Here is an 18,427-nt window from a genome sequence, read left to right on the forward strand (position 1 = left end):
CACTGTAAATGCACGAAATATTGGTACGTTAATTTTTTTTTTTTTTTTGTTTTTACTCAGGGAATTGAGATCGAAAGATGGAAGAAGCTACCAGATTACGAACTGTATGTTACTCCTTTCCAAATAAATGGTAAATGTGTAAAGGCACAGAGTTGATTTCTACCCCGACCCATCGAACTCTGTTACACTAAGCCATAAATAAATACAAACGACAACTGTAGACATGGTGACAATTGTAAACAAAAGGAGTGAGATCTACGGGAGTGTATGATACATTTTTATGCTGATTGTGGCTCTGAACGTAGCAGCTGACAACCCGAAGATTCGATAGTATTAGTTCATCCCATAATCTCGTGTCACGGATTGCGTTTATATTTAATATAAAAAAAAAAAACAAAAAAAAAACTTTGTTAAAAGAGAGGATGATTAATTTGAATCGTAGAATGAGTTGCGTGAGCTTGTGAGATGACTTAATACTTCGGGCAAACTTTACGAGTTGCGTTACGATTATGCAAAGCGAGTGGGACCAGACGTGGCTCTATCTATTTTTCTAAACTTTCTCGTGAAAAGTAAATCTACGCTTGGGATCAACCAGGAATCGATTCGCGCATACAAGAACGAATCGAAACAGAATTAAATAACCATTCGAAACGACCGATTATTTAGAAAATCAATTCGGAATGAAGGCATCCCTAATTCATAAGGTAGCTGTGTCCCTCCCCCAGCGGTTAAAATCAGCCGGTATAATTCAGTCTCGATACGAGCAATCGATCCTAATCTACGTCAGAGTCCGCGCGCAATGACGAGCCTATCGAATTCCTACATTAAATCTATACACGGGGGTGTGAGAAAGCAACGAGGAGATCGACAAAGGATTTACCGGAATAAATCTCTGTAGCGTTGCAACAAACGTGCCTTATTTGAATGTCACGATCGCCATTCGATCGGGGACACCGCAACACAATAATCTAACAATCGTGTATCACGACACGTTTCAATTTTCAATAATTCGTATTATATATAATATATATATATTTATATGAATCATATATATATATATATATTTATTTTGTTTTTTGTATTTATATGTATATATGTATATATATATGTACCTGTGCGCACGTGCGTATACAGGGCGAGTCGTTCGAGATTGATTTGAAAGTATTAGGATGATGCGGGAGCAGCTTCATTTTTTAGCTGTTAACTTTGAGTAAAACGTACATTAAAGAAAAACGCGGAATATCTGTCGTCAAAGTGCAGAGCGAAATTTTAAATGATATATACCAAACTAGAAATTGATTACAATATCTAATAGTAAACTTGAACAATACAAGAAACGAAATTACTTTTGCGCCAACCGAACGTATGGATTATATTAAAAAAAAAAAAAAAAAAATATTTCAATTTCAAATACCAGTGATTTTTCTTTCTCGGAAAACTTCACACCCTGTACAAGCATGCACGAACCATTCGAACGTAAATCTAATGGAGTGAACAACACGATTCACGCTCCCATAATGATAAACATGTACATACAGACACGCGTGAAAGTAGTAGAATAAACATGAATCTCCTTAGCCGTTCCAAAACGTAAACCACGCTACCAAATCCATGACTGGGGCGATTCATTGTGTTCGAGAGCTCGTGCTCGATTACTACTTATATTTACATTATTGTTTATTCGCAGAGTTGTCTGTTGCTCGAGAATTGATAATATCGAGGCATATTTTACCATATATATATGTACACAATAAGAAAACAAGTAAAACTAATAGAAAGAAACGATTACACTCATCGATAGAAAAACTAAATACGAGTGAGCTTAATTATTAATCAAAGAACTTTGTTACGTAAATCTCTAAAGACAGAGCTAAAGAGAATTTGAAAATCGTATAACCGAGTTAGCTATAAGATGCTTCTACGACTATCGATTCTGTTTCGTTCGCATCACTTTAAGTCAGGAATGTACCTCTTCTTTCGTAGCGTATAAAATGTCTCGTTTACCTACGTAAAAACAGACTAAACGTTTTTTTGGACGAACGTTACTCAAATATCGCCAGTTTTTGCAAAACTTTTTTAAACACACATGCGTGTTCTGTGAATTATTTTATTGCTCGATATAAGTATACTTTCAGCGTATCTCATTTATCAATGAAATATCATTGAGAATAAAGAGTTACGGTTAAAGTTACAGAAGCATTTTTCTTTTTTATTGACGGCGAAAAGTCGAATAGAAGGTGCGATGTTCGATTCTTTCTTCGTATTCTTCGATGGTCAATGTGAAAAATTACTTTTGTAATTTTAACGTAAAACTTAGTTTGGGAACACGTTGTCGAGTATTCAAGCCTTTCGCGACCTGTAATTTTAGGCGTCGACGTGAATTAATATCATCGAAATTCGACGACGCCAAAAATTGTTGTAAAAGCCACGTTAGTATCCTTAATAATGCGTACCGTATAGGTATCTATCTACGGTCATGATAAGTAGTCAATTCATGCTAATGCGAAAAATATACACCGTAAGCAAATGATAAAAATAAAACAATTCGATGACAAAGAAATTACAGGTGGAATAAGGAGAAGGGTGTTCGAATATAAATTTATACTATACGAACATAAAAAAAAAATATACATCTCGAGTTCGCACGATAAAGAAATACAAATGAAACAGCAGGAAGAGACGATATTGTGGATCCCCGTGCCAGCAAGTACTGGATTTCTGTGTCTCGTGCAATGGCTCTTTATCAGCACATTTAATTAATGGGATTTCTTATGTACAATTCAATTAGAGCTTTACAATTTCCATAACAAAGACAGACAGGCATAATCGAAGCGTGGGTCGCGATGCAAACGCGATTCGAACGTCGCTCGGAGCTGCTCTATTTTTTTTTGTTCCTTTTATATTTTTATTCTTCCTTCGTCGCCACTCACGGGAAACATAATTAACCATCAACGCATTCGCGAATATCATCTGTACAAGATATACTACTGAAATATACATCTCACACAAGACTCATTAAAGACGATTAGAAAAGGTTTCTTTCTAACAAATTCTTGGTTCGTTCACCACTCGCTTGAACTCGATCGCTCCTCTCTCTGCGAGCCAAAGAATGTGACCAGCCATGGATTTTTTTATACATCAACGTTTGAGGTTAAAGAAAATCTCTATGGGGAAGGGGGGGGGGCAAGCGGAACGAGGGAATGGGACGGGAGCGATGATGTCGAACCTACTAATTACAAGAGAAATTTTGAGCTCCATTAAATACAAGGAAATCTACGATAAACAACTAATATCATACAGCTACTGTCATCGTGCCCAAATTTACTCTCGCTCACGCAACAATGATATTAATCTCAAAAATGAAGATCGGTACGGATCAAAAGTGATCGTACACGAGAAGAAAGAATCGAGGGAGGCATAGATAGAAACGCGCCACGAGGAAGCGCGCGGGTCGATAACTTGACATATAAACTCATCGAAAAATGCACGGTAAGGGAAAAGTAACTGGCTATAAAATCGTCTATAAAAAATGTACGCTAGTAATCCGATCTTGATACTGGACCCGAACATCTTTCGTTGATACTCGTGGCAAAGACATCTGTACGTCATTGGATAAGTTGCGAAACGTAATTTTCACTAAAGATACGCGGTTAAATTAAAAAAATTTAGATTAAAAAAAAAAAAACATACAAAGGTAATATCTATGCTTGTTACCTTTGCCCGTGGACTAATATTGTCCATCATAGTCATTGTATATGTTGTTTGGTTTTTTTTTTTTTTTTTATCGTTTTCCATGCACGCAGTTATATGCGATAATTATACACAATTATACGCGATAATCATGATTGTATGCTGTGGCAATCCTATGCCACGCTTTTTAGGATTATACTTGGTAACAACGCTCCGCCTACGCAAGGATTCAGTTCTTACGATCGCGTTGTGAGCGTAAGCTTGGGTACAACGAATATCTCTTAACAAATAATCATCAGTATCTTTCTGAACGTCGAGAGACGACATCCTTTTATGATCACGATATGTCTTCCCACGGCGTTTTTGATGTATCTTAGATTAATTTCACGCCTGCTAGGCCGTTTAAAATTGGTCCACCAGCAGGTCACAGATCTCTACCGACATTGACTCCTTACTCGAGCGTACCGTTAAACGAAACATCTACGAACGAAGTATGATTAATCACCAATTGAAACCGACAAGTGAATCAGTGTCGACTTGTCGAGTCGCGCCGATCCGTTTGTCTTGCGAGCATATTCATACTGTTACAAAATTACCTGCGCTTGTTTGTTAGGTTCCAAACGCAACAAGCACCCTACTTGTTGCGCTCTCATGTGCACTATACCCGCGCAGACGAAATTGTCAGGATTCGGATCGATGCCGTCGAGCAATTGCATCCCGAATCCTTGCAATTTCGTGCGAACTTGCGCAAGATCCATCGGCTGCTGCGCCTTGAAAATCTTCTGTGAACGTTGTTGATTCGCTCTGAAACCATATTGTTCATTAGAATTTTGCATATCATCGCAGAAAAATACAGTAAAAAGCTGGTCTCGAACTATTTACGTACCCTCCAAGGTTTTTCCACCGTGCGAAGAATGACTCTCCGTTCATTTCTGTAGGTTCGAAGAACTTATTGATCGTCAACGGCAACTTCATCGTTATTTTCTGTGGCACGTTATTATAAATAAACGATATGATCATACTTGGCGAGTCTGTGCGGAGAAAACAAATCAATTATGTCTTTGTAACATTTAATTGAACGGTGGTTATTCAATCCTTCTTAGAAAGTTATGTAACTTGCATCAGCATACCGTTGTAGTCGTCGATACACTCTGCATTTATCATTTGTTGAATCTGAGCACCAGCTTCCAGCGCCGGATCGACTGGTTTCACTTGCACCGCTAGTTTCGCTTGATTTTCTTCGGACCAAGAAAGCTGAGTTTGGAAACTGTGAAGAGCGTACTGAGTTTTGTTCCCATAGAAAAGACCGACGCGTCCCAAATTTTGTCGAAACTCGGACTTTACTCCGATTTGAATTAAATCATTTTCAAACAGAACGCCGTTATTCTTACAAACGAATCTGAAAAGTAGAAAATTCAGACATTAAAAACACGAACAAGCACAAGGACGATTATCAACGTTTTCATCAAGTATTTCTTAATGTGTCTTACTTCTTTGGATTATACGTATTTTGGGCACCATTCGTAGCACCAACTTTGTTCGGCATGTTATAAATATCCCCTAGTACGTCGAGAAGAACTCCCGTATTGCTAGTTGGTTGAGAAGACGGTGGCGTGGAAAGTCCCAATAAGTCTGCCGAACTGTTATTGACAACCGCCGCCGCGATAACAGGTACTTCCGGGTGATGATTAGTATTTGGTGCAGGACTCTTACTTTCTCTGATTTCATTCTCGGGCACCCGACCGGGCTTTTTCTTTTTCAAAACTGCGAGAATGGAAGATTCTCTTTCGGGGAATGCAGGCATTTCTTCCAAAACGGTAGCCTGTAGAGAGGTTAGAAGCATTTACCAAAAGTAATAGAGTTTCATATTTGATTCGGTAGGATATCCTACAATTTATAGGTTAGGATTTTAGATATATATAGAACTAAAAATGATATTTACCAGAACGTCGTTGGATGCGATAATGCTCAACTGAAGATACTCCGAAGCCCTCTGCTGCAGTTCTGCATCCGCACTGCGTAAATTATTGTGTTGTCGAAAAACATCTTGAATTTGGCTTCTCATTTCAGAGAACAGATTAACAAATTTGATGTACGTGGATAGTAATAACGCTCGAGTCATTGGAGAACATAAGTGATACTGAAGAGAAAACAAAATGGTAACGCGTTAAGTACGATGAACGGAAAGAGTAAAGAATTTAAAACTTACTTTGGAATGTAATAACTGGAACTGAACAGCTGGAGACGAGCGTTGATCACCAGCGATAAGGTTCCCAAATTCTCCAAGTATATAACCACCGACTTTGACCATATTTTCATGGCAAGCTGGAGCTTGTAAGGCCTAATAAATGTCATATATTATTAAAGTTCAATCGATGCTAGTTCCGCTAATTAAATCTGTACAACTTACCTCGAAAACCGTTTTTGCCGCGTACCCTTGTACATCCTCTCGGTTGATGACAATCTGAATAACTCTGTACCACACTTCTTCCGATACGTAGTCACCGGCTATCCTGATGAGATTCAAAATAACATCAACGTACCAAGTGTAATCGGTAGCATACTTTTCAGCTAGAATTGCAACCTTCAGAACCATCTCTTCTCTGATAGAATAGTCAGCAGTTTCGAGGTAGTTCAACATTTCTTGTACTATTTCTTCCGCATTGGTTTTATCACACATGGCATACAAAAGATCTACAGCCTGTTGCCTTACAGACACATCCTTCTCCATTTTCATAGAAAGAATGACAACCTCTTGATGCTTCTTTACTGCTTCGTGCGAGAGTTCTGATGTAGCCAGGTGACACATAGATTCGAGCGCCAAGTAGCGCAAATTGGTCTCGCGATTCGATAGAAATTGACCAAGTTGATTGCACGCTCTGACCGATAAAGGCAGTTCGCTATCGTTGTGAATGATTAAACTAATGGCCTCAAACAATACAGCATTCTTCGCATTGGAGTGCTGTACTTTCTTCGACTTCGGCGGTTCTTGAGCTTTATTTAATATAGTTTCTAGACATTCGTTTAATCTGCCTCTTACACCTGGATCTTCAGCTGTTAGGATTGAAATTATGTTACTTTGTTCAGTGAAATGATTATATATAAGGACCTAAACAGAAAACCATTAAAACGTGTTTTTCTAATGAGGAAAATTTTGTTAATTTTAGCCAAATTAAAGTTTTATTATTCTCGTTTCAATTTAGGTTCCTTATCATGCAAATGAATTACAAACACTTTACCAGGTGGAGTATAATTCTGTAGTAATCGCAGTAATTTAACAGACAGCCATGGTGCTGGCACAAAATAATATGTATAATCCTGTAGATCTGTGTAGCTTGATGTTACAATCTAACGAGATAGAAAAGATATCAAAGAACTATCTTTCGACCATAAGCTGAACTATCGCGTATGCCATACCCTGCTTAATCTTGAAACCGCTAGGCTGACGCATCCTTTGTATTCATCTGGATTTCTTTTTACAAGAGCATCTATTAGAGATGCCGCTGCAGTAACGACACCAAGATGTTGATCGTTTAATAAATGAACTATACGCGATGTCCATTCACCACCAGGTACAACATCGGGTGCAGTACGCAATAATCGTAACAAGCACAACGCCGCGCTTTGTTTAACTACATCCATAGTGTCTCTAGAATAGAAAAATTATATAAGTATAACAAAATTAATTTAAATTATTACGTCAACTTACCCAGATACAAGTAATTTTGGTATTTCATTACCAAAAGCCTCTGCCATTTCCTTACTGCCAATGTTGGCAATACATTGTAACGCGAGATTTACATGAATCGGATTACGCGATGCAAGATCATTTTTTATGCTTTGAATTATGAGCTTAATGAGATCGCTATTTGTATTTACTAAGACCGATATGAAAAGGTACCCCTGAAATACATAAAATATTAACAGAATTGAGTTTAATTTTTATTAGTACTAAATACTCCTTCTTCAAGGAGTCAACACTCACAATCTGTTTTTCTGAGTACTTATTAGATGAAAGTAGGTTAACAGCTTCCATATGTCCAAAGTCAATGTCATGACCAAGCAGGAAAATAAAAAGGAGCTTGCAAACATATTTCTTTTTTTGGTATCCATCAAGTGGTTTGTCTCCTTTAAATTTACTACGAATATTTGCCAACTCTTTGTTTATTCTCTTGATTTCTGCTTCTTTGCTTTTGCCTGACAAAATCAATATTTGCATATTTATGTTATATTGTAAACTTTTTATTATTTCATAATATATTATTTGTTTTTATTTCCATTGTGCAATTACAAAGACAGTATTGAACCGAAAATTTAAAATAATTTCTATAAATAAAGTATGAAATCACAGTACACAGTATTCATTTGTATAACATTTATATGTATATACACTATATACAAGTATACATTTGTTATATTTTTTAGAGAAAAGTATAATGGCTGTTTGCCACTTGGACCAACATCAAAGTTTGCATGTATTGATTTGTTCTATATTAGTTTCTTATCTTACTGTTCATCAAATTACATAAAGTATTAAACTAACAAATAACTAATAATTATAACATATTTGTGATTATTTTATTACTCATTCATCATCATAAAAGTTTCTCAAGAAAATTCAAAGTTTTAGGTCTAACAGACATTTATTATATTATGCCAAGTATTACATATTGGTGTATGAAAGACAAGCTATATCAGAAAGATATGCCTATATCAGAACTCCGCCCCCTTTTTCCTACTCTTGACTGCTTTAAATACTTTACATGTCACGTTAGTTTCAATGGCATCGTATCTCTTAACGGATAGAACATGGGTCATAAATTCAACGATCCAAAGGCTAACTGATGTTCCTTGTTATCTAATATTGTAACAGTACATGTGAATGCTATGATTAAATCATGGGATACAATTTACTATAATCTTCACATATAATAAACAGAATAAATGATTATAAAAACATGAAAAAAAATTCAACTTACAATTTCTAATATCAGAAATAAACACGGCTAGTCCACGCATGCCATCTCCTCTCACAGCCGGCATTTTGACTTGATCTTCTCAAAACCACCTGCAAAATAAAATAATCTGAAAAGCACTTATTAAGATATTTATTTGTTAAAAGTACTTTGAAAATTCAAACACTCTAGTTTTTAGTTTCATTGTTGATGCTTTTATTATTATTGATGAGCAACTTCTTAATCAGTGTTTATACATTATCATATGCTGTTATAATAGTTTAATGATAACTGTTTAAGTGTCAATTCATTATTAAAATTTATTTTGCAAATTCATAGCTATGTAATAGGTCATAAAAGTATTTGACCTGTTGCAGTGAAAACCTCTGCCATATATTACATGTAATTTGAACTAAATTTTTTCTCATGACTGTAAGACATAATGAAGATTGCACATGCAGAACTTGAAGAAAATACAGTGAGTTACAGAAAAGTATTCAAGTCTCTAGTGTTAGATATTGGTCATTTATTTGGATCACCTAATAGTAATCACACGTAGCTATAATCTGTATTGTGGTCAGATTTAGCGAACACTTTGTACCTGTTACATTTGTTATTAAATTTTTCTTCAAATTTTGTAAAGCTTATAGTTGCTTTTTGCTGTAATTACACAAGGGTATTTCAAAATACCTAGCATGATGCATCCATCACCTAAATATCTATTTGGTGTTTATCAGAACTTGTGCTTGTGGGTAGAGTCGCGTACATTATTTCGTCTGTCGTTGTACATCGTTATTTAATGACACGCGAACGACGTACATGGGGGAGGCTCAAGAAAACGTATCGAACGATATTCGTTGATTAAGAGTACTCGAGACGACGAGCCCTTCGGTGCTCGTAGCAAGTTCGAAAAACTCCTTGGTATAGTTAATTCGAGTATAATACCAATCAGCCGAGGTAGCAGGTCAGAGCAAAGGCAGAAATTGAAAGGACAAGCAGCACGAAGCGGAGCCGAGTTATTTGGACGCTTGAAAGGAAAATCGAGCGATTAAGCCGGTACCGCGTCCTAGATTCCGCTGGCCAAACACTTTTTGACAGCAGTGCCGTGCAAACGCTGATAGCGGCACCCGTTTCACAAATATTTTAAGGACCGTCTGCGTCGTACGAGAGCTCTGATCGGTTCTGTGAACCGATATAGATCGCGATGCATCGATCGCGAGGGCAAAAGGAATATTTCCAAGGAGAGAGACAGCTCGGACGGTGGCTTTTGGTCTATTCGACGAGCTGTCGCGTTCCGAAAGAGAGGGCAATGAAATTTTTGAAGGAAAGAGGTTATCCCGCTTTGCGCACAGATTAATCAGATCAGTTTTAAGTACATACCGATCTGGGTTAGGGTAATGTTCACACACGGCTCGGTCACGCAGCACTCGGTAGGCGTGAAACTATTCGCGAGTCGGTGCCAGAGATTTCGTGGCTGTCGCCATTTGCAACCGCTGACTAGCTGACGGCTGCCCGTCAAATGCCATTGCGCTTGCGCTTTACGTGTTGCGCAAGCAAATTCGTATTTCGAATCGAAGAAAATCTCATCGATCGTCTAAGCTGTCCGTTACTGGTTTTCCCATTAAAAAAATCGATTTTTTTCGCCTGTACTTTTTTTAAAGTTTGCAATTATAATAATGTAACAGCCAATCGCAACTCTAGGAATTGCAACGGTTACACAAGTTCAAACGGGCGATTCGAGTAGTTCCACGCTTCTTAAAGACTTAAACTATAAGTCGTGATTAATTAAAAATGCTTTGGGTAAATGTTGTTTGATTTTTACGCAAAGTATACTCTGATTAGTATTCTTGTAAGCTAAATCCGAAGCTATTTAAGACGTGTACAATAACCTATGCTTCAAGGGAATTCGAGGTTGTTGTAAGTTGTTTACAATGAGAGCTTCTGAGAATATATCAAATACTTTGATCATTTTCTTAATTAAACATAGACTATTAATACAATTCTTCAATTTCAGATACATACTCTAAAGCAATTCGATTTGTACAATACTGCATATTACTATTGCTAAATCTGGCATGATGAAGACCATACCAACTTTCTCTGTTCCTGTCATTTTATTTAATGTCTCTGCCAACTTATATACATTGTACAAGATGTATTAACATTATATTCATTTTCAAACATGAAACTTTACACGTCATTCTTCTCATGTATCAGTTTGATACCTGTTGCTGTATCTTCTCCAATAACAATTCTAACCTGTCCTTCATCACAGGTTGTCCCTTTTTTGTTTTCTTTGAGAGTTTCTTAAACGTTTGCATTTTCTTTTCCTTATACTTCTTAAGTGCTTCTTTTTGTTCTGTTTTTACCCGTACAATTTCCTCCTTCTTTTTCCTTTTATCATCCTTCTTGCGCAAGTATTCCTTTTTAGCTTTATGGAAGGCACTCACTTTTCTTGGTTGCATCCTTTAAACAGGAAATCTAATTACTTTGTCAATTAACGTTATCTCTTATATGAAACATAATACCGTTATACGTACTCATTATCGTTTTCATTTTTATTTTCGTTTATCAACGCAATTGGTTTCTTCGGGTTCTGACGTTGGCTCTTCTCAACCTCTTTGTAATAATCTCGCAAAATTGCTTTCTTCCTGCGTTCCTGCCATTGATCAACTGCCAACAAATAATACAATTCAAAGACCCGTACGACTGCGTAGCAAGAGCTTAAATCTAACCTATACGTAACTTATCTTACTTGCATAGCTTCGAACATACTTTTGTACTTGTTACTGTACTTCTGCGCCCTGTATTTTTTTTTATCGAAGGGTTTCTTTCCCGTCCTTTCATCTTTTGCATCGGCATTCTTCGGCTGCTTTCTATTAGGAATTTCTTTTACGCGTGTCTTCATGATTGTTGACAGACGATGCAATAAATCCCCTCCACTTTTCTCCGCGTGAATCTTAAGAAGGTTATGCGCACGCGCAATGTTTGAAGCGCCACGCTGCGCCAGTAAAGTATCTAATACGTTCGTGAAACTGGCGTCTTTAGTCGCCTCCCCATAAAATAGAATTATGAAAGGAAAAAAAATTAGATAGAGGCTTTGTGCAGGACATGCTATTGAAAACTAGTGTAAGTTATAGCTACTTTTATTCGTAAGCTACACGAGCGTTTAGAAGTGAAAGAAGTCGGTTGATTCAAAGTAGAAGCTTCGATTGTATTAAATTTAAATTTAATAATAATGAATACATTGGAGATTGACAAATTTGGAGAGCTCATTTCGAACTTGATTGATGGAAGGACTGATTCCTTATCATGAAAGAATGCTCCTCATAGAAAAAAATAAACGAAATAAAAATATCGAATAGTTATATCAGGACTCTTCGAAGAAGAGAATCATATCATTTGAATGAATGCTATCTTCAAAATGTGCAACTTTAAGTTTTTATGTCAATGACATTATTTATCAAATTTTATTAATTCTTTCGTTTTCGAAAATGATGAACACTTAGAAAAAAATACGAATTTATTAGCTTTTGATACGAGAAAGTTCAGTATTTTGTTCCAAGTGACCAAATTTTTTAATCTGGACCATTAATCATTTTTTAATCCGATAGACCCTATTTAATCTGGGAAAATCTTTGAAAACAATAAAATCTCCGCGTTTCGACCGAATTGCGGAGAATTTCCGCGCTTTTATCATCCCTGCCCCTAGCATACCTGCTACCTGCTATGCACGGTTGCGGCCCGCGGGTCGATGTCAAAGGAGAGAGGGGCAAAGGTAAACAATAACCGCGTGACGGTCGATTCGAGGGGCTAATTGAATCCATCGAGAAAATGATTCACATCAAAATCATATTCCCCATCGTTGTTTAAATAATAAGTATCGTTAATAATTAATTTAACTGTAGTCAGAAATTAATTTTCAGTTATTCAAATCAATAGATATAAAAATTTAGAAAAATTTCTGACGATTAGTGTCTCGATTGAATACTTAGTCTGGAACGTATGTTAGAGTACGCAGGTATAAAATCCTTAATATCGAATAGTATTACGTTTCCAAGATAAACGATTCCAAATAATTTTACGGTACGTCGATATTCGTTGACGTTGATAATTATTTAAAGAACATTAATTTACTGGTGGCACAACATCGCTACGTAGTATGGTGTCCGCGCTATCGCGTGTTATAATTGAATACTTTTTTTTTCAACCGGTCATTATAACACGCGATAAAAAGTGTCGATAGAGTGAAAGTTAAACGAAAGAAAGAAATGGTGACAACCATTACGATAATGATGGAGGAAGGGAGGACTCCGATATCATAGATCCAATTAAACTTTCTAAATTTATCGACGTACACGAGGCGTTTTTTTTTTTAAATTTATACTATATTGTGTACATTAACATCGTTAAATTACAAACTAAGTAATGACAAGCAGGGAGGCTTATCTAATATCAGAGACGAGAAATCGCGTAGGATGAATGGTACCCCGCCGCTAAGCCGGCTGCAGTAGTAATCCAGTGCAACGTCGAGTGGTATCGCGCGGAGAGACATGTCACCAGTCGAGACTCTCATTCTTCTGGCGATTTGTCTCGTGTCAGGTAAAACAAAGTCACGCGAATTCATCCACATCAGTTATCGTCGTACACGTTTCAAAGTGATCGCAACGTTCAGTGGCCAAGTTTGCGTTTTTCTTTCATTCTCTCGCGAGTCGCGCAAAGTCCATAGAAGGGAGTTTCCGGCACCCTTGCGGATTTTATTTCTTTGACTCGGAGTGCGCGTCTTGCCTTAGCAACGGGCCTTCTTCTTGTTCTTGGAAATCGTTCAGTAACAGAACGGTTTGGTTTTTGTCTGAACAAATTTTTGTTTGCGGTTCCAGCCTACTCGTATCCGCAGAACACGCTGCTGAACCACCTGAACAATGTGGAGACGGTCATCAAGTCCGTGTTCAAGGCTGAACCAGCGACGTTCAATTTGTACACCAGGTATGTATGGTACGATACTTCAACGATTGAGTTTTAAATTTTAGGGAGAAATAGATGGGCAACTATCAATGTATAACATTGGTTATTTGTATATAATTAATTATTTGCAGAACATGTAAAAAGTTGTTTTCTTAAATTGTCTACTTTGATAATATACACCTTTCTGGATAGCTTACTAAACGTTTATTTAACTTTGACCGCTAAACCTGTACAAATTTTTATTTGTCCATTGGGAAATATTTTACAGTTGAAATTCTAAATCACATTTACGAAGTAACAGATAAACATATGTTCATGTGTTATTCGTTATACGAAATTTTTATCTAGATAAGAATTTTGCCCATTTCTGATAACGGAAGGTCGCGACCTGAAGACGTGCTTTTTAAATGGAACACGAGTTAACACATAGTGGCACGCGAATATAAATAAAGTCTGGAATACTAGTCGCTCGTAGCTAGTTTTTTACTTTTATAATAAAATAATTTTAGAGTATTGCCGTTAGCATTTGTTCGCTGAAGTTCGTCGTCGTATTCATCAAATTCGTCATCTTCGATTTAAATTTCACGCATACGTATTGCTTCATAGTTGTTCTTCTTGCAGATCTCTGATTACATGAACTCGAAAACTTTGAACTTGGCGAACTTGGCCTTGAACTCGTATCCATGGCAGTGAATCTAACATCATTTTACTTTCTGTATTACGATCAATCGTAATATAACATAACGTTTACCATTTCTACTATTATTGGATGAAATAAACGTAACATTATATTACATGACATAAAAGAGACATTCAAGATATCGTATCAAAAATCTTGTATATTTTAAAGTTCATACGTATCGAATTATTGTTTTCGGGAGCTATGTTAAACGCAGAAGATATTATTTTCAAAATTATTACTGTCGATAAAATATTCTTTTCTTTATTTATACAATCCAAAAAGGATTTTACATAACGCAGTCATCCCTCGATACACGTAGCAATTTCGTTCTCAGAAGTTTTTACTCATTTCGAAATTTTTTACAAAATTATGCGTGCGCATAGTATTTTTGTACCAACGAAAAACCCGCGTTGAATATTATTTAAAATTCAGTACGTGCATGTATTCTTTTTTTCTTACAAAATCAGATCTTTTTAAACGAAACAAAACAAGTAATGACACGTATATATACTTTATATACGTGCAATTAATTAAGACGTTTAATCAAATTTTTTGCGCGTATTCTCCGATAGCGTTATTAATTAAGGCAATTGGAGCAGAAAAACGAATTCTTAACGTCAGTTGCTTTCCTACATTATTTTTTGGGATAAGAAGATATATATATATACTCTTTTTTTATATCAAACATTGATCATTTTTCCATACCATGACATTTATTTCAATGCCTTGCGATGCAGAGTTCGAGTATTTCAACGCAGAGAATGTGTTTCGGGTAAAAAAAAAAAAGAATTCGTATAGCCATGTATAGCCTACGAATTTTAGTCAGAAAATGCGCTTTCCAGATCACTGTGCCGTGTAGAGCTGAACGTTTACCGGTTCGTGTTCATAAACGATGCATCAATTTTTTCAACGATATGTACATGCAATCAGCAATTTCTATTCTCAGCGCTGACGCTCCACTGACTATCGTCGATGCGTGAATATCGCGGACGCGCCTCCTTTTTCTTTCTCCTTTTTCACCCCGTCTTTGCCTTCTGCTAAAGATCGAACAGATCGGCAACGGGGAACAAACGAGCCGTCGTTACACATGTTTCGATGATTGCTGCGATCGCCAGTGATTTTCTTGATTTTTCGCGCGAAGCGATTGATTCCAGCCGCTCGAAAAGAACGAAACCCCTTGATTCTTTATAACTTTCCTTCGATTCGTTTCATTTTTGCGAATCTATGCTTCCGTGACAATTGGCTGATTATTCGGTATCCTCAATCGTATTTTAACGATTTCTCTTTCACTTTTCGTATATTTTTATATGTAGTTCGACGTTTCTTTTTTTTTTTTTTTTTTTATTGTTTCTTTTCAATAATTCGACTTCTTTCCTGAATTTTCTTATTCGACAGAGAGAATCCATTCGGAGAGGAACAATTGTTTTTAAACAACACCGAGGTCCTTTACGCGTCTCACTTCAACGAGAGCCGGCCGACGAAGTTCATCATTCATGGATTCAGCGACACCGGAAACGAGGCCTGGGTACGAGGTCTGATAGACGGTACGCGACCATAATTATTACGTTTTCACTAAAATAATAATGATAAAGAATAATACATAACAATATAAAAAAATCTCTTTGTTTTATTATCTTCGCAATTCATTTTCATTTTATTTCAATGTTAGCATGCAATATTTTCTTTTATTCGTGTTTTCATACCGAACAGATCGAGGATTTTTACGCAGGATTATTAAAGTATCCTTTCTCGTATGTTCGATATTAAAATAACAAATGGCGAATTTTAGAGGCATTTCTAGAAATGTCGACGCCAGTAGCGGAATACGAGCGAAATTGAATTACAATCAGGGTCAAACCGTTTCGGTAAACACGGAATCGACGTCGTCAGGTTCAAGGGTCGGCACGATAACGAGTTAATTGATCACTTAACAAGTTTTTGCACGCGCGCGCGCGCTATGTTCCGGACGTAACGGCGCGAAAACTTTCACGTTAACTTCAATTTTCGAAACTCCGCGGACCTAGATAATACGAATCTCTTTGAAGATTTCCCATGTACGCGTGCAATTCCAGCGTATTTGCTTCACGAAGACGTGAACGTGATCGTCGTGGGATGGGGCTTCCTGGCAGCCGACTTTTATCCAATGGCAGCGAACAATACGCGTCGGGTAGGCGAGTTTTTGGGCAACTTTCTGGAATTCCTGAATCGCGAGTCGAACCTCGAGTACAAGGATGTTCATATCAGTGGGCACAGTTTGGGCTCGCACGTGGCAGGATTCGCTGGTGCTTATTTGGATGGACGTATTGGCAGAATAACAGGTGCGCACTATCACCGATTACTTAACACTAATTGTAAACCAAGCGGCGTTCATTTGTAACCCTTTTTACCGTGATGGAACAGGTGACTTGCAAGGCACGGTCATGTAACCTCGGATCTGGTCTAAACTTTTTTTGGTGATTCTAGATCCTAAAAAAGTTTCACGGTGTCCGAGGGTTTTTGTGAACACTTACGAATTTTTTTGAGGCCCTTACAATTTTTTTAGCGACTCACCAATTTTCGTATGGGTACTTGTTATAAAGGTGGACATTCGGTAAAAATTTCATGGAATTCCCATTTGAGGTTCTGAAGTAAAAAAATAGTTGCGAAAACTGAAAATTTCAAGGGGCTACCTTGTCGATTTTCGACCAAAAATTTGTATCTTTAGATCTCGGCCGAAATATGGTTTTCCGCGTTTTTAGGGGCAAGAAACGCGATTCTGAAGTCCATTTATCGATAAAAAAAATTGTATCGCGTGGTATATTTACAAAATTCTCGGCTTAATGAAATATATCAATTAATCAACCGATCGAATGGCCTGAACGGGTCAGGCAAAAATGTTGAACGAAAATTCTTCTTTGCGTTTGCAATATTGTTCGTTTCGTTTCAACGATTGTGTCACACGACGAGCAGGCTTAGATCCAGCGAGTCCCCTGTTCGAGACGATTTCTGGAATTGTTGACCCGGAATTGAGATTAGATCCGACCGACGCGCAATTCGTGGATGTGATCCATACCAGCGGGTCTGCTTTCGGATTCTTGGCTCCACTCGGCCACGCTGACTTTTATCCCAACAACGGAAAGTTCCCGCAACCTGGCTGCTCGTTTATTCTGACCTCGAGTAGGTTTCGTTATATTTATTTAGAAATATTGCCCGACGCAATTGTAATCGAAATTGAATAATACCGATTATTTGGTCAGCTTATTGCAGTCATTCGAGAGCACACCAGTTCATGACCGAGAGCATAGGTAGCACAGCTGGCTTCAAGGCGAGGACCTGCGAGAACTGGGAGAAGTACGAGGAGAATCGCTGCGATTACAATCCAGTCGTGCTGATGGGCGAATACGCGTCTACGTCGTAAGTTGGTTCTTGTTTATTCGTTTATAGCACCAAATAATAACAGGGACAGTATAAAGAATCATATTCAGAATGTTGCTTTTTTTTTTTTTATATAATAAAATAACTACGTTATGAAGAAATAAGTTATTAGAAATGATGCGCTATTCGAGCAATATTTATAAAAAAGAATTTGTTCCACTCGAAAATACTTTGTGAAAAAATCCTGAACGTGACCTTCCCTTAATTTTGTTTTCTCCGGTTGCAGGTTGCGGGGAAAGTTTTATCTATCGACGAACGACGCTCCTCCGTTCGCAATGGAATAAAACTTTTCAAAGATGGAAGCAAAGCTCGAAACGACTGTGTGTGGCGGTGATCGTGTACTCGCGACGTGGAACGATCCGTACTAGTCATTTATAAGTTACTTTATTTATCCAGCGTGAACAGTTTTATTCGAGGTTTGAAACGAATCAACGATACACTCCGAACGAGATCGAAGCAGGTGGCAAGGCGCCGTTGTTGCATGCCCGTAGGAAGTACAAATTATATTAATTAATCCAGCGCGGTTAGATGATATCTTTTTTCTCGTTCGTGCACCCTTGTAAACGAAAGAAAGAAAATAAATATTTTATTGGTTACTTCGGGCACGTCTCCTACATTATTCGTCCTGTTGAATATCGTATCGCTGTACTGAACGTAATATAACGATTCGCGACGATTCTTTATTCGTTAGGAAATTTATGCGACCGTCGCTTAAGAATAA

At 37.2% G+C, this 18,427-nt stretch overlaps 3 protein-coding genes across 5 annotated transcripts in view; 1 reads left to right on the forward strand and 2 right to left on the reverse strand.

Moving 5' to 3' along the window:
* Positions 1 to 2,634: 2,634 nt before the first annotated feature.
* Positions 2,635 to 10,153, reverse strand: LOC128885371 (AP-2 complex subunit alpha). The gene is made up of 14 exons (XM_054139381.1): positions 10,026 to 10,153; positions 8,670 to 8,758; positions 7,676 to 7,887; positions 7,400 to 7,593; positions 7,108 to 7,339; positions 6,930 to 7,038; positions 6,101 to 6,744; positions 5,900 to 6,031; positions 5,633 to 5,830; positions 5,181 to 5,512; positions 4,821 to 5,089; positions 4,577 to 4,721; positions 4,287 to 4,494; positions 2,635 to 4,170 (listed from the first exon to the last, which is right to left on the reverse strand). Exons 2-14 carry the CDS (start codon positions 8,731 to 8,733, stop codon positions 4,093 to 4,095), a joined length of 2,817 nt encoding a protein of 938 aa, XP_053995356.1. The 5' UTR covers positions 8,734 to 8,758; positions 10,026 to 10,153; the 3' UTR covers positions 2,635 to 4,092.
* A 587-nt stretch (positions 10,154 to 10,740) lies between these two features.
* Positions 10,741 to 18,427, reverse strand: part of LOC128885387 (thyroid transcription factor 1-associated protein 26 homolog) — an 84,294-nt gene continuing 76,607 nt past the window's right edge. For 2 of the 3 annotated variants that reach the window (XM_054139408.1, XM_054139407.1), the window contains exons 2-4: positions 11,421 to 11,582; positions 11,186 to 11,318; positions 10,741 to 11,111 (exon numbers count right to left, since the gene is read on the reverse strand). In XM_054139408.1, coding sequence (XP_053995383.1) covers positions 10,859 to 11,111; positions 11,186 to 11,318; positions 11,421 to 11,553 — 519 coding nt within the window. In that variant the 5' untranslated portion in view covers positions 11,554 to 11,582 and the 3' untranslated portion in view covers positions 10,741 to 10,858. Of the gene's footprint in view, positions 11,112 to 11,185; positions 11,319 to 11,420; positions 11,592 to 18,427 lie in introns of those variants that run through there. The other variant, XM_054139406.1, reaches the window with a different exon arrangement.
* Positions 13,086 to 18,308, forward strand: LOC128885382 (pancreatic lipase-related protein 2-like). Its single transcript, XM_054139400.1, has 7 exons — positions 13,086 to 13,247; positions 13,526 to 13,631; positions 15,688 to 15,836; positions 16,365 to 16,610; positions 17,242 to 17,448; positions 17,529 to 17,685; positions 17,933 to 18,308. The coding sequence occupies exons 1-7, from the start codon at positions 13,199 to 13,201 to the stop codon at positions 17,988 to 17,990; spliced, it is 972 nt and encodes a 323-aa protein (XP_053995375.1). The 5' UTR covers positions 13,086 to 13,198; the 3' UTR covers positions 17,991 to 18,308.

This window comes from Hylaeus anthracinus, unplaced genomic scaffold (assembly GCF_026225885.1).
Source record: "Hylaeus anthracinus isolate JK02 unplaced genomic scaffold, UHH_iyHylAnth1.0_haploid 11981, whole genome shotgun sequence".
In the NCBI taxonomy this organism is placed as follows: domain Eukaryota; kingdom Metazoa; phylum Arthropoda; class Insecta; order Hymenoptera; family Colletidae; genus Hylaeus; species Hylaeus anthracinus.

Excerpts from the sequence above, each read along its gene's own strand:
- LOC128885371 (XM_054139381.1), bottom strand. The coding sequence starts at position 8,733 with ATGCCGGCTGTGAGAGGAGATGGCATGCGTGGACTAGCCGTGTTTATT. Across the intron at positions 5,090-5,180 it reads AATACGTATAATCCAAAGAA|ATTCGTTTGTAAGAATAACG; the intron begins GTAAGACACATT and ends TCTACTTTTCAG. Across the intron at positions 4,722-4,820 it reads GTGTATCGACGACTACAACG|ACTCGCCAAGTATGATCATA; the intron begins GTATGCTGATGC and ends TTCTCCGCACAG.
- LOC128885382 (XM_054139400.1), top strand. The coding sequence starts at position 13,199 with ATGTCACCAGTCGAGACTCTCATTCTTCTGGCGATTTGTCTCGTGTCA. Across the intron at positions 15,837-16,364 it reads GGTACGAGGTCTGATAGACG|CGTATTTGCTTCACGAAGAC; the intron begins GTACGCGACCAT and ends GTGCAATTCCAG. Across the intron at positions 16,611-17,241 it reads ACGTATTGGCAGAATAACAG|GCTTAGATCCAGCGAGTCCC; the intron begins GTGCGCACTATC and ends CACGACGAGCAG.